Genomic DNA, 13,306 nt, shown 5'->3' with positions numbered 1-13,306 from the left:
ACAAGAAAAGAACCGGTAAAATTTCCGCGGCGCCAAGAGAATTAATCTCGCGTCCCTCGAGAAACCCGCACGGGTAGAGATAAAAAAACTGCGTGCGATAAGCTGAAGAGCTGTGAACCGAAACGCAAAAAAATCGGCGAGACCCGCGTGAGTACGGAATAGGCATGGTCCAATTGTTAGGGGTCCAGTAACAGCATTGCTGATTCGATCCTTGGCCCGGTCGGCAAGAGAACCGTCCATCTGACTGGCATTCCAGTCCCTTAAGTGGCTCTTCTGCTGTCATTGCCAAGAGCACAGTCACACGAGCCACTGATAAGCACTGAGGCGAAGGATGCCTGTAACAATTTTTTTTTTTTTTTTCCCGGTGCACTGGGCCCCTCCATGGGTGGAATAAAAGCCGGCCTTCTCCGCAAGGTCTCTTGAATTTTTTGTGTTAGGCGTTGCCTCATCTATACCCCAGGCTGAGACGCCTCCTCCAGTTCCCACTTCCAAGCTAGAAAATATGGGTTGGGTTCATCGTACGAATCTCAAGGTGGCGCGGTCGCCAGTTGGGCGATGGTTCCGTCTAGAGAATTCCGGCCATGTAAGTCATGATGTTGAGTGCTTTCGGAGATGAAAACGATCTCTAACAAACATATAGCCCCAAGAACGAAAGGGAAGCTTCTTCTTTACCGAAATTCGGGCAGGATTGGCGACCTTCTTCGCTATGGCGTACATCATTAGCGTCAATTCCACCATCACCTCCGATTCGGGCGGCACATGCGTTTGTCCACCGGAGAGCTGGGCCGACAAGTGTAATTCAAACACCGAGTATCTGCTATGCGTGCAGGAAGTTAAACGGGATCTGGTCACGGCCACCGCAGCCATTGCGGCGCTGGGAACGTTCTTCATGGGTTTGCTGGCGAATCTGCCGGTAGCGTTGGCACCTGGAATGGGCCTGAACGCATACTTCGCCTATACAGTGGTTGGACATCACGGATTTGGAATGATCCCATATCGCGTCGCGGTGACAGCGGTGTTTGTGGAAGGATTTGTCTTCTTGGCCCTGACCCTCATGGGAATCCGGCAGTGGTTGGCCCGAGCATTACCGGCATCGATTAAACTGGCGACGGGTACCGGCATTGGCTTGTATTTGACCCTCATTGGATTGAGCTACAGCGCCGGAATTGGCCTGGTCACCGGCTCGACGGACACTCCGATGGAACTTGCCGGATGTCATTCTTCCATGCGTGATCCCACCACGGGCATGTGTCCCGCGAGCGACAAGATGCGCAACCCCACCATGTGGGTTGGTATCTTCTGCGGCGGTATCCTGACGGCAATGCTGATGCTGTACCGCGTCAAGGGTGCAGTCATCATCGGTATTCTGTTGGTTTCGATCATCTCCTGGCCCCGTCCGACACCCGTGACGTATTTCCCGCACACAGAGTTGGGCGACAGCAATTTCGATTTCTTCAAACAAGTGGTAACGTTCCATCCGATTAAGCATACACTCGTGGCGCAGGAGTGGGACCTCTCAGGACATGGCACGCAGTTTGGATTGGCGTTCATTACCTTCTTGGTGAGTTGATTCCGTTATCACGTGTCGCGCCGGCGGGACTAACTGGATGGGATCAATAGTATGTTGATATTCTTGACACTACGGGTACTCTCTACTCTATGGCGCGCTTTGCTGGTGCGATCGATGAGCGCACTCAGGACTTCGAGGGCAGTGCTTTCGCCTATGTATGTGTAACCGGATCGATCTCTGATACTATTGGCACTAACTGATGTTTGCAGATGGTGGACGCGATCTGTGTCTCGATCGGCTCGCTTTTTGGCAGCCCTCCTGTGACAGCCTTCGTCGAGAGTGGTGCTGGTATCTCGGAAGGAGGTAAAACCGGTATGACCTCGTGTGTGACCGGCCTCTGCTTCTTCATTGCCGTTTTCTTTGCCCCGATTTTCGCCTCGATTCCTCCCTGGGCGACCGGGTGCACCCTCGTTATTGTCGGTGCCCTCATGTGCAAGGCTGCCGCCGAAATTAACTGGAAGTACTACGGTGATTCCATTCCAGCCTTCCTCACTATCGCCATCATGCCTTTCACCTACAGTATCGCGTACGGCTTGATTGCTGGTATCCTAAGCTACATCTGCATCAATATGCTGGTGTGGATCGTTGAAAAGGCGAGCTTTGGACGGCTCGTGCCGCCGAATAAGGATGAGAAGGATGCCTGGACCTATAAGCTCCCTGGTGGTTTCTTCCCTCCTTGGGTCAAGAGAGCTGCGAGAGGGAAAAAGAAGTTCTGGCAGCCGGATGAGGAAAATGAGGGTGTCGTGCCGGACGGGTCGGTGTCCAGCAATGACCGCGGGGAGAAGTCCGGGTTTAAGAGCAAGAGTGGTATTGTTTGATCGGTAGAATCATAGAGCGTCAGTTATTATCATGTATAGTAGAACACATATATATTTCTCTAGTCGGGCGTGGAGTACCCGCTCCGAGCATGCGTCCGAATTAATTTCATCATGGTTCATGCGTCATGACTACTCCTTCCAATATAGTGTTAATTCATTTGACAACAATTGCTTTATGTCTTATTCCAAGTTTCTCTCATACTTAGGGCTTTCGGCATCCCGTCGTAGTTGTTGGGAAGAACCAAAAGAGTCGCTGGTCGGATCAGATCGAGGTAAAGAATTTGATTGGCGGGAACTATCTTCTAGAATGGCTTGTCAGACTATTGTAATGAATGTTCGTACGAACGCGTCCCAATTTACCCCAATCGGGTATAGCTGCGTGTCAGAGCCACTCGATGCGGGCGTAACTTACGGTAATCCTAGAACACGACCTCTCTGCGGGGAAATGGCGTGCATTTCCGCCCACCAATTACGCCGCGTGCGAATCAGGCGGACGTTCCTGGTATCAGCTCCTTGCTCTGTGATTTCATCCCTTCATTGCCTTCTTTTCCCGCTTCCTATCCCTTTTCTGCCCTCAAGGCCCTTTTTCTCTGCCTCATCATGGATTGATGTCTGCAGAACATCATGACAGACTCCAAACGACGGCTGGCGCCCGCACCGCCCGGTACCCCGGGTGGCAATGATGCTCACCCCCGAAGGAAAAACGTCGGTACCGCGTGTTCGGCCTGCAAGGCTCGCAAGCTCAAGGTATTATTTCGTTCCCTGTAATAATAGATCTCGGTCCTGACACGCGTAGTGCACCGGGACCGCGCCTTGTGCAAACTGCGTCAAGAGTCGCCTCGAATGTACTCTGGATCAGACTCTCGACAAGCGTCGCCGCGGAGCCTTAAAACGCAAGATCGACCAACTGGAGGAGAAAGAGGATCTTCTTTTCCGCCTGGTCAACGTCCTACGAGAAAGTGGCAACCGGAGCACCATTCCCTTGCTGAATTTGATCCGAAGCAATGCCTCGCTGCCGGAGATCCAACACTATCTCAACCATCAGGTGCCCGAAGTGGAACTCGCCCTGATGCCCGAGCTCATCGAGGTCAGTCATGAGGTTCAGCGATTACAGGACGCGGACTCTCGATCAGTGCGCCGGATCCTGGATGCGAAGCGATTGTCGGATCAACCGTTGTTTCAGGTCCCTGCGAAGCCCTGGACTAGCGTCGTCTCAGACAACGATTTTGTTTCGCACCTCGTCTCGCTGTGGTTGACCTGGTCCCACCCCTTCTCCAATTGGGTCGATCGTGGCCAATTCGTTCACGATATGCAAGCGGGGTTGCTGGGGGCCAAATACTGTTCGCCATTTTTGGTCAATGCCATTCTAGCATATGCATGTGTACGTCGCGCCCTCGTCTGTGTCTGAGGTCATGTTTTCTCTGTTAACGATCACAGACATACTCCGACTATCCCGAAGCGTATGCTGTTCCCGGGGATGTGTCGTCGAAAGGTGCGCACTTTTACAACGAGGCGAAGCGATTGCTGGACAAGGAGGAAGGGAGGATCAGCCTTCCCACCGTCCAAGGTATCGGCGTGCTATGGGCACGGTAAGTGTTTCGCTACACACTCTTACGGAGTGATAGACTAAGAACAAACAGTGCCTGTATGATAGGCCAAGACCGCCAGGCATGGATCTATCGAAGTCAACTGGCCTACTCGGCCAACGAACTGGCGCAAAAGCACGCAGTGCTTTCATCGACGGTCAACGAAGACGAGCTGCGTATGGCCCGGGTAGTTAATAACACCAGCTGGGGTTTATTCAACAGCGCCACGTAGGAACTCAGACTACTACAACAGAGAAGAGCGACAACTGATCTCAGCCAGGACTCACTCCTTGTTATATGAGAAGACACCGACAATAAAGCCGCCGCAACAACCATCGTTCCTGCCGGTGAATCATGGATCGAATCAGGACGAGTGGAATCCATATCCAATACCGGCGGACGGAACGCCGTCGCACACGAAATGTCTATTCAACGAGCTCTGTACGTTGAATCTAATCGCGTATGAGGTCGCAGACTTTTACTTTTGTAAAGAGGCGCCTCGGTCCCGTCCAGACATGGAACGAAAGACCTCCGAATTCCATCAACGTCTCACGGAATGGGCGAATCGCCTACCACAATGCCTGAAGACAGAGAAGGACACCGAACTTCCGCACATCCTATGCCTGCAGTGAGTTATCTAGCGCCCGAGATCAAGCCGAGGTAGAGCTAACCGGTGTAGCATGTATTACCACGCCATCCTCATCACCATCTACAACCCTCACAGGCTGTCTCGCGAAACGCTTATGCCATACACGAACCACGACACAATCGACCCAGCACAAGCCCTCACCATCTGTTTATCCTCCGCCCGTAGCCTCGCCCACTGGATGCAAATGTACCGAACCACGTGGGGCCTCGAACACATCCCCATCTTCCATATTCAATGGATCCAAGCGGCACTGTTCATTCTCTTGGAAAACCTACAGAAGGAGGTCAACTGCGAAGCGTTCATTATTCTCAGCATTGCCGCGAAGGCATTCTCGCGACGGTTCGACAAAGCCAAGCGCCTTCTCTGGTCGCTCCAGGATACGGCTCAAGAGATGAGAATCAATCTGCCGGTTGAGGCAGCTCCGTTGTTTGTGGAAATAGACAGTCAATGGCTCATGCGTCCGGTAAGGATTAAGGAAGAGACGAGCGATACAGCAAGTGGTGACGTATGATAATGTGATCGGGTATTTCAAGTACACGGTGTTTCGGGACGATACTCGTCGCAATAGATAGAGGTCCTATAATGATATATACTATTTTACGTTTAATATCTACCTAACATAGCACGAGTGTATACATATTCTAAATAAGCATGATGGTAATAGCGGAAGAAGTATTCAGCGCAACTTTGGTTTGCGGTGGCAAGATGGCCGTGTGGTTAAGGCAACCACCTGATCTGTAGTAGTCAATATAAGAAACACTGGAATAAGTATACATACCTGCTATCGAATCCGGGTCGACTCTATCTTGCCAATATCTTTTCTTTTTCTTCAATTTCTTTTCCCATTCTCCTTACAGCAGGCATGCTACCCAGCAACGCCAATGATAGATTCGTCTTTGTTATGGAAATTTAGCTCATTATCGAAACAAATGAAAAATACATAGTTCCGTGGTATATAGCACTAGTAACAAACAACTCCGGGCAATTTAAGTCGTAGATTATATACCCAAGACTCAACACCCAACACCCAATACAATACCCAATATCCAAAAAAGAAAACCCAATCAAATCAACTCAAACCTTCTCACTAGCATCCCCTATACGTCTTCTACGGGGGAAGCCCCCAAACTTCGCCCGATAATGCCACAACGCCCAGACGGCAAAAGTCGCCAGCGTCAACGGAATGGTCACAACCCAGTACAGCCAGAACTTGTGGGACATTTCCCACGACTCCTTTTCGCCGGATTGGTAGTCGAAGAAGTTGGAGCCGAAGATGCCCTAGGTCTGGTTGTTAGGTTTGTTCGGTTTGGTTACATTTGTGTGTGTGTAGAATATTGTAGAAGACGGAGTGGGAGTGGGAGTGGGAGTTGGGGGGGGGGGAAGAGAAGGTGGTGAACGTACGGAAGCAAATGTCCCCGGTAGATATATCATGCCCACGAAGCTGATGGTCTTCATTACCATGCTGTCGTAGCGGGTGTGGCGGCTCATTTGGTGGGAGACGAGGGTGTTGGCCTGCGGTCTTGTTAGGGTTTTTGAAGCATTGTAAGGGGTTTTATGCTATCGTATGCTAAATTGAATAGACAAATAAAAGAAAGAGGAGACAGAGAGGGTGTGTGATCAGAGTGATAACATACGAGTTGAATCTCGCTCGCCAACCGATCAGACAGAGTCCTAGACCTAACCCTAGCGGAATGGATTTCTTTCGCGGCGAAGGCCAATTTCTGCCTCGTCTGGAAGAATGTGCCGCGGACGGCATTGTTCTCGCCCATCACATACTCGGGGAACTCATCTCTCCAGCGTGAGTGCTCCGTAAGCAGCCTGTTCATGGTATGCTCGGCGACCTCCATGGTCTCATTCAGATGCACGGCATGGCGGGCGCTATCGTTGAGGCCCTTCAGGAACTTGGGCAGGTTCTCGCTGTCTGCATTTCGGATCTGACTCTCTCAGTTTAGCAATAAAAAAGGTGGGAGGAGTGGAGGACGGAAACGCACCCTCTCTATTTCCCTGATGACATTCCGCTGCTTCCAAAACGAGTCGTGGTATAGACTCGACATTGCGTGCGCAAATACCGCGTGCCAGATATACGGGTTCCGATCGCTCATGTCGCGGGCGGGAAAGGTTTGCTCGAGCTGCTTGCGTTCCGCATCGGGGACATCAACGAAGAAGATTCTTTGCTGATTAGCTTGCAGATCCCAGTTGATGAAGACGGAAGCCTGGATCCAGGCGTATTTGCCCGGTTCTTCGACCATCTTGATCTTAAACAGGGACCATGAGACTGGCGTCAATTGTTAATTATCTTGCATCCGTGATCTTGTAGTTACAAGACAGGACTCACTGTGGTGGGTGATTGCGCTCCCGGTAAAGCCATACTCGGTGTGGAACGAGGAGTTCAGGTCCGCGGTGAACGTGTTCCGGTAATCAGTGGGCAGGCTGAGATGGGCGTCGTATTCCTCCAGCGATTTATGTTGGGCGAAGCTATAATGTAGAATGGCATTAGTCTATGGTACCGATGAGTAGCTTGGTCTTGTAAGAATACATACATCACTTGGGTGGACGATCGTTGAGGTGACTGCGGTCGGTTAGCGGTTCCATGTCTATATTGAAGGGAGGAGGGTATACGGACACTCAAAAATGCCTCCAAGTCAACTGTCTCTTGCGGTCGCAATAGACCGGTGTCTGAAGCTAATCAGCACTGTGGTAAAGAGGGGAAAAGTAAGGTTAGGTAGGGGGTTTAGGCCATACTATCATCTGCGAAGATGGTTACTTCGGGCGGTTGCGGCGTGTCTACGGAGCTGAGGTCCATGGCGAGAACTACTCTGATAGTACGCCCAGAGCTTACCAACACAAAGAGGGGAAAGAATGGGGTTCAAGCCGTGACAAATGGGGATTGTTATATGGGCGGAGGAGCGCAGCCTAACGCATGCATAGCCGCTGGCGCTAAGAGGCTGTCATTTACTAGTAGTACGATGGACAAGTCACAGCGAGGCTGAACGAGGTAAAACAATTCATTCTGGACCAATCAAACACGCGCGTGGAATAAAACAAACACCGAGGGAAAGAAGAACAGGACGTCACACTGCATATACTCACGGCATCTCCTCTGCCAACCAATTCTGAAACCATTTAAAATCCGCCGGGCACAGGAATCCCAGTCCCACCATAGCCACGGCACTGCCCAGCCAGTTCGCTCCGTTGAACAAGCCCTCTGCATCGTCGGCGAAAGGGTTCTCGACGCCATCTACATGGCTTGACTCAGGACCCTTGTCGGGACCGCTCGTCTCATTTGTGTCTTCGAGATACGAGAGAATCCGATCACGGGCGGCCCGGAAAAAGAGTAACGTATTTCTCGAGGAGAAATGATACGGGATCATGAACTGCAATATTTGTTCGCACTTACGCCAAGCTTCGTGGACGGCAGTTTTCTCGATGTTGGACAGGGCGGGCACGCAGGTGTAGGACATGACGAGGACCATACCCGCAACCGACGTGTCTGTTGGTCAGCCTCGTCCGACACCTCTCAAATCGGGTGGGACTTACAGAAACAATTGTACCACCAGGTGTTGGTAGTGGTGGTTTGGTAGTTGTCATGGACCAGGGAGGCCAACTCGATCGCCGCTTTTGCGCAGGCGGCTGCACGCTTGGACAACGTCGATGAATAGAGCGTCCGAAGGACCGGGTCATGGTGGTCGGTCTCGGAATCCTCTTGAGCCAGCATCTCAGAGCAGAGATGGGTAAAGGCGGCACGGTAGAGTCGGATCTGCACGTAAAGGAATCTAGAACAATTATTAGCGTGGCCAGTAACGAGGATTCCATCCGGGGTCGCACCTGGCATGTAAAACATTTCTCTGACGCCTCAAAGTCGACAACTGAGTTACGTCAGTTGCTGGGTTAAAAGGATGATCCCATCTCAGGACCGCGGGAAGATCGCCTTTGTATTGGGCTAGCTTTTCTTCCAGTTTAACCACGACATCTACTCCGTCCTGTTGTGTAGTTGTTGAGCTAGCCGGGGTGCGCGGTCGGTCGCACCGTGCTTTGTGCACAGCCGACAAGACCGTGTCTAGAATGCTACCCAGCTCTAGACTAGCGGGGTAGAAGGCTGTCAAATACGGGTCGTTGGTGCCTGTAGGCGCGAGGCCGATGCCTGCTGGCAGTGGAATCGCAGGCAAGGAAGACGTTGTACTAAGCCTCCCACAAGCCATGCTCGCGATCCTGCACCCGTTAGCTTTCACCCGGACTAGTACAATAGGTCAATAAACTTACGTATCCATCATGACACACCCATGCCATGTGCGACGCTGAATTTCCAATTCCAGAGGGTCCTTGAAGCTGGCTGGTCGATTTTCGTGAAGCCCAAGCCCCTGAGAAATTCTACACGCCATACCTACCAAGTCCCAAGACTTATGGCAATCAGGTATGCTTTGAAGATACAAAGAAGCCATCAAGAGGGTCTGGACAGCGCCAATAGTGCGGACCTCGAGCAGATCCAGGCCAATATTCTGTTTGGCCCGAAGGAAGAAGGTATGCGCTATGCCATTCCGATCTGGAACCGAGATCTCGGCAAAGTGACACCCGAGTGCGAACATAATGTTCAGTGCACAGATAAAGACTGGTGACTGACGACCGGAGTCAGACTTGCCGCCCAGGCCGATGTTGAGTTCACTCGACTTTTGACCTTCTGTGTTGCCGGATGTCCAGAGACCCTCGTAGGCATCTTGGACACTGGATCGGTCAAAGAAAGGATAAAGGCAGTAAACCCGATCCCAGAAGCAACCCAACAGATGGTCGGCAAAATCCCGTGGCGGCAGAAGAGAACCATCTAAATGAGCATGAGCAGGACCATGGGGGATATCTCTCAGCAGATGGCCTTGGGTCAAAAGGCGTATGAGGCACGCACTCGGTGGGCTTCCCATAAACGTATTCGGTTGCTTTGAAAATCCTTCGTTACCGCCACAGAGATTACTGGCTATCAGTAAGTTGAAATCACCCTCCTGCGGGTTTGTCAGAAGGGAAGGGAAGGTTTCCGGCTTTATGGGAGGTGGAAAGGCGCGAGTATTTCCCTGATTTGGGAAAGCTGGCGGAGTATCGAATTGAATCCCCAAGCCAATTTGAGGTGTCTCCTCGTCTGAGTCCATGGATGGAGCATCTGGATTAAACGTGGGCACTGGAATTCCAGCTTCGTGGCAAACCTCTTCCAGTTCGCGAATATGGCGATGAAGGACTTCAAGGTATCTGTCTGTCTGTGAGCAAAGTCCACGCCAACCCTTCGAAGGGAACATACTCCTGAGTGTCCAATATCCTGACAATGTTGCGTCTATACAGACATCGGTCAGCCGCATGCGACCGTTGAGTGCAAGGCCCGCAGATGGGTTTCCTCCCGTCGCACCGAGACTGGCGTTCGCGACATGGTTCACAGCACGGTGACGATTTTCGTCGGCGCGTCGCATTACTTTTGTGTATGGCAGACCTTCGAGACTGCATACTGACAAGCTGTAATGCTGAAGCAAGGTCGTAGAAAACAAAAAGAAGAGCAGGACCAGACGTGGTGAATTGAGTTTAGGAAGCAAAGCGTGTTCGGAGGCTGTGTCCTCGTAGTTATCAACAATCAAGAATAAGATTGATTCTGTTCTGTTTTAGTATTTGATGTGGACCATGGCTAGATATTTATACCTTCAAATACCTCAAGAGAGGTTTTGATTTAATTCTGGGAGTCACCGACTCCCCACTTGGGTTCCCAAGTCCAACACATCTGACCAACAAGTTGGAGGCTTTTTTCAAAGGACAAGGGCTAGATAGTCTTTGTGATAGGAGCATTCTGCTCGAGCAATACAATCCTGCATGTGCATCGCTTCCCACGGAACAGTGATGCATATATCTGGCGCCCTCCGCACTGGCGTCGTTAAACCGCGTACTAAGATAGGACGATCCGCCACCATCATGCAAAGGGATCACTTACGGTTGGGACTAGTACTCTAAACGGGGTCCTACCTAAGCTTCCATTAGAAACTAGTGCCTTTTTACAAAAGGCGGGGAGGAGATAATCCGCCAGCGTCGAGGACACTGCATATAAGCGCCAGATTTCAGCACAGCGCTTAAGTTGCGTGGCGGCCGTATCACCCGCCTTATCACAAACAAGGATGATCCGATGTTAGTGCCAGACTAGTCACCAACAGAATGACGCCTGTGATTCATAATTTCTTGTCATTTGTTTAGCCCCTCCTATGAAAGTCCACTTACGATGTTGGCCAGCACGGACACGCGGTGGGAAGACTTCCTGACTGGGGACTCGTGCGCTACTTCTGGGCTCTCCGCTATTTATCTCTGACCGACATCTGTACGTTGGTTGCATGACAAGTTGACAGCATGCATAAGTGGGGGCCTTGAGAGGGGCTCATCCCATGTAGTCAGGGTATGTTTCCGAACCGCTTTCCAATGATAACCAGGTTCAGCTGGTATCCCAACAAGACCTGATGTGGTTGCCTGATGTCACGATAGTTCGGGGACGGTGGGAGTCACCACACGAAGCGTAACGCTGGACGTTAGCCTCCGCGAGTAGCCCGCATACCACCGAACCAGTTTCGGGGTTACCTCAAGTCCTGCTGATTGGAAAAACAGGCAAGAACTTTCCTGCAGGTGAAATCACCAGTGGTTCGCTCTAGTCCGGATGTGGCACCGCGACCATGTGACCTTGTCCATGGCCGTAGGCAAGCAAGATATCTCTTGTAGGATCGCAGCGATGTTATCCGTTTCCTTTTTAATAACGAGGCCTGAATCTTGGACCCAAGGTCTGAGGTTATGCCAGGTTAAAGGCAATGGCCATCTAATGGCAAGTTTTCCGACCGATGGTCCTGGATGGTGGCAAATCGAGCGAGTGGTGGCCGCGGAAGCAACCAAACAGTGGACATGCTGTGACAAAGCATCGATAAGATGATGAACGATCGGAGACATTCTTGGTTATTCGAGACGTAAGAACCTACAGTAAGTACTCAAATAGGCAATACCCTTTCCCAGAATGGATAGTGGCTAAGAGCTCTAGGCCATACGTTTCCTTTGCGGGCCCGGCTCTACAGCTAATGAAGGTTATGTTCAACTTGGAAAGCAACAATGACGGAGAATATTTACTGGTCAAAGTATAAGTACACCGGACAGCTCGTGTTGGTATTTTGAGATGTCTGTCTTCATCTTGTCAGAGCCTACACGAGGTGCTACAGAGCAAAGATGCAAACAATCAAGAGCTCTAGCGCAACCCGCATTGACGTTGGGGACGCCTCTCTCAACTATAAACTTATTGGGACTGGACCGTTGCTTATTCCAATGCCTGGAGCAAATGGCACCGCAATGTTGTATGAGCCGTTAGCCACTGCGCTCTCATCACACTATACTGTCGCTCTGTATGACCGCCGAGGATTCGGAAACAGCCTCTTCGTCACGCCGGGTGAACCGAATCCGACGACCCACCTGAGAGCACAAGCCGACGATGTGGCCAAGTTAATCCAATATTTATCCCCAGGGAAGCCTGCGACAGTCTTCGCGGCTTCCGCCAGTGGGGTGATGGCCCTTGAGCTCCTTCAGTCTCGTCCCGACCTTGTACAGCATCTAATACTACACGAGCCACTGCTTGTTGACCATCTTCCCACTTCATTCAAAACGTATATCAAAACAGGATTGTTTAATGGGATTTTAAAGTATGGGGCGCGCGGACAGACAATTCGGCGCGTGTTGCTGGCTCATGTACAAGGCAAGCGTGACCAGCGGAGGCTGGGCCAGGATCCACATTATGTACGATCGATGTCTCGGCCAGAAAACGATACGGCGTTTTTCTTCGGGTTTGAGTTACAACTAGTCCTGGACTATCACTTTGACCCCGAAAATCTTCGGCCGTATCGGGACAAATTAGTTTGTATGAAAGGGTTAGATATATCGCCGGAGCTCGCAAGTTTCCCGGTGATTACTTTATCTGACACCCTTGGGGCTTCGCTGGAGTTTACCCCTGGGGGGCACAATGGGTTCATTACTGATGCGGAGGAGTTTGCGAAGAAGTTGATCTCAACCCTCGACCAGGAAAAGGCGAAGCTATGACGCCTCCGCACCTCGTTTAGACATATTTAACTCCGTGGCCTAGATGTGATTGTTGGGAGAGATTTGTCATCAAGTAAAAGAACATTCTGTACCATACATACCTTTAATCTCTACCCTGTGCCACTTGTCTCAACCGAAATCTGCTTGACAATACTAACTAGGGAGGCATTGGAAAGACAGCGAGTGAACGCAAGAGTAACCTGCCCTAAACAGGCGAACTTAATCATAAAGAAGCGGGATAATTTCGACCAACAGGAACTTTCATGCTTCGGACTGCCTATTTTCTTGGACATGCTATTTAGGGTTAAGGGTGAATAAGTCGGTCGTGAACTTCTCCCAGATTGATTCTAGAGACCTTCCCTTCTCCGTGTTATCACCACACCTCCGATAAGATTATTTCTCCCAACGTTGCAGCGAGAGTATCCACTTTGTGAGCTATCGGAAGCCCGGTCGAATTCTGTACCCAATTGCAAACTCCCCTCAACGGCTGTTACGGTTCAGACGGGGAACAGAAATGTCTGCACTGCTTTTGCTGGCAATCGGAAGCTACCGAAGATTGGCATCAGCGATGCGGGGAAACGGAAGTCAATTAGGTACCGAGGCAAGG

General features: G+C 50.9%; 5 protein-coding genes across 5 annotated transcripts; 3 read left to right on the top strand and 2 right to left on the bottom strand.

Moving 5' to 3' along the window:
* The first annotated feature begins 345 nt into the window (after nt 1–345).
* BDV37DRAFT_252487 (NCS2 family permease) lies at nt 346–2,514 on the top strand. Its single transcript, XM_032082425.1, has 4 exons — nt 346–583; nt 641–1,561; nt 1,621–1,725; nt 1,780–2,514. The coding sequence occupies exons 1-4, from the start codon at nt 503–505 to the stop codon at nt 2,386–2,388; spliced, it is 1,716 nt and encodes a 571-aa protein (XP_031939848.1). The 5' UTR covers nt 346–502; the 3' UTR covers nt 2,389–2,514.
* A 417-nt stretch (nt 2,515–2,931) lies between these two features.
* Nucleotides 2,932–5,202, top strand: BDV37DRAFT_252482 (putative C6 transcription factor). Its single transcript, XM_032082424.1, has 6 exons — nt 2,932–3,135; nt 3,185–3,769; nt 3,826–3,977; nt 4,029–4,202; nt 4,255–4,602; nt 4,654–5,202. The coding sequence occupies exons 1-6, from the start codon at nt 3,013–3,015 to the stop codon at nt 5,132–5,134; spliced, it is 1,863 nt and encodes a 620-aa protein (XP_031939847.1). The 5' UTR covers nt 2,932–3,012; the 3' UTR covers nt 5,135–5,202.
* A 367-nt stretch (nt 5,203–5,569) lies between these two features.
* BDV37DRAFT_252478 (uncharacterized protein) lies at nt 5,570–7,583 on the bottom strand. Its single transcript, XM_032082423.1, has 7 exons — nt 7,247–7,583; nt 7,164–7,192; nt 6,959–7,098; nt 6,615–6,898; nt 6,258–6,557; nt 6,025–6,135; nt 5,570–5,901 (listed from the first exon to the last, which is right to left on the bottom strand). Exons 4-7 carry the CDS (start codon nt 6,870–6,872, stop codon nt 5,698–5,700), a joined length of 873 nt encoding a protein of 290 aa, XP_031939846.1. The 5' UTR covers nt 6,873–6,898; nt 6,959–7,098; nt 7,164–7,192; nt 7,247–7,583; the 3' UTR covers nt 5,570–5,697.
* A 126-nt stretch (nt 7,584–7,709) lies between these two features.
* BDV37DRAFT_272829 (transcription factor domain-containing protein) lies at nt 7,710–10,101 on the bottom strand (the record flags this gene model as incomplete). The annotated part of the gene is made up of 5 exons (XM_032084951.1): nt 7,710–8,113; nt 8,161–8,396; nt 8,449–8,832; nt 8,884–9,852; nt 9,902–10,101. 5 exons carry the CDS (start codon nt 10,099–10,101, stop codon nt 7,710–7,712), a joined length of 2,193 nt encoding a protein of 730 aa, XP_031939845.1.
* A 1,833-nt stretch (nt 10,102–11,934) lies between these two features.
* BDV37DRAFT_272828 (alpha/beta fold hydrolase) lies at nt 11,935–12,699 on the top strand (the record flags this gene model as incomplete). Its single annotated transcript, XM_032084950.1, has 1 exon — nt 11,935–12,699. One exon carries the CDS (start codon nt 11,935–11,937, stop codon nt 12,697–12,699), a length of 765 nt encoding a protein of 254 aa, XP_031939844.1.
* Nucleotides 12,700–13,306: the final 607 nt, after the last annotated feature.

Source organism: Aspergillus pseudonomiae (genome assembly GCF_009193645.1).
Source record: "Aspergillus pseudonomiae strain CBS 119388 unplaced genomic scaffold BDV37scaffold_50, whole genome shotgun sequence".
NCBI lineage: Eukaryota > Fungi > Ascomycota > Eurotiomycetes > Eurotiales > Aspergillaceae > Aspergillus > Aspergillus pseudonomiae.
The sequence above is the reverse complement of the archived record's forward strand: the minus strand, read 5'-3'. Positions and strand labels throughout refer to the sequence as shown.

What these genes read in the sequence shown, in the direction of transcription:
- BDV37DRAFT_252478 (XM_032082423.1), bottom strand. Translation starts at nt 6,872, where the DNA reads ATGGTCGAAGAACCGGGCAAATACGCCTGGATCCAGGCTTCCGTCTTC. An exon ending in TCATCAGGGAAATAGAGAGG is followed by an intron (nt 6,558 to 6,614) that starts GTGCGTTTCCGT and finishes TGAGAGAGTCAG; the next exon opens with ATCCGAAATGCAGACAGCGA. An exon ending in TGGCGAGCGAGATTCAACTC is followed by an intron (nt 6,136 to 6,257) that starts GTATGTTATCAC and finishes ACAAGACCGCAG; the next exon opens with GCCAACACCCTCGTCTCCCA.
- BDV37DRAFT_252482 (XM_032082424.1), top strand. Translation starts at nt 3,013, where the DNA reads ATGACAGACTCCAAACGACGGCTGGCGCCCGCACCGCCCGGTACCCCG. An exon ending in CCATTCTAGCATATGCATGT is followed by an intron (nt 3,770 to 3,825) that starts GTACGTCGCGCC and finishes TAACGATCACAG; the next exon opens with ACATACTCCGACTATCCCGA. An exon ending in GGTTTATTCAACAGCGCCAC is followed by an intron (nt 4,203 to 4,254) that starts GTAGGAACTCAG and finishes GATCTCAGCCAG; the next exon opens with GACTCACTCCTTGTTATATG.
- BDV37DRAFT_252487 (XM_032082425.1), top strand. Translation starts at nt 503, where the DNA reads ATGGGTTGGGTTCATCGTACGAATCTCAAGGTGGCGCGGTCGCCAGTT. An exon ending in GTCTAGAGAATTCCGGCCAT is followed by an intron (nt 584 to 640) that starts GTAAGTCATGAT and finishes ACAAACATATAG; the next exon opens with CCCCAAGAACGAAAGGGAAG. An exon ending in TGGCGTTCATTACCTTCTTG is followed by an intron (nt 1,562 to 1,620) that starts GTGAGTTGATTC and finishes TGGGATCAATAG; the next exon opens with TATGTTGATATTCTTGACAC.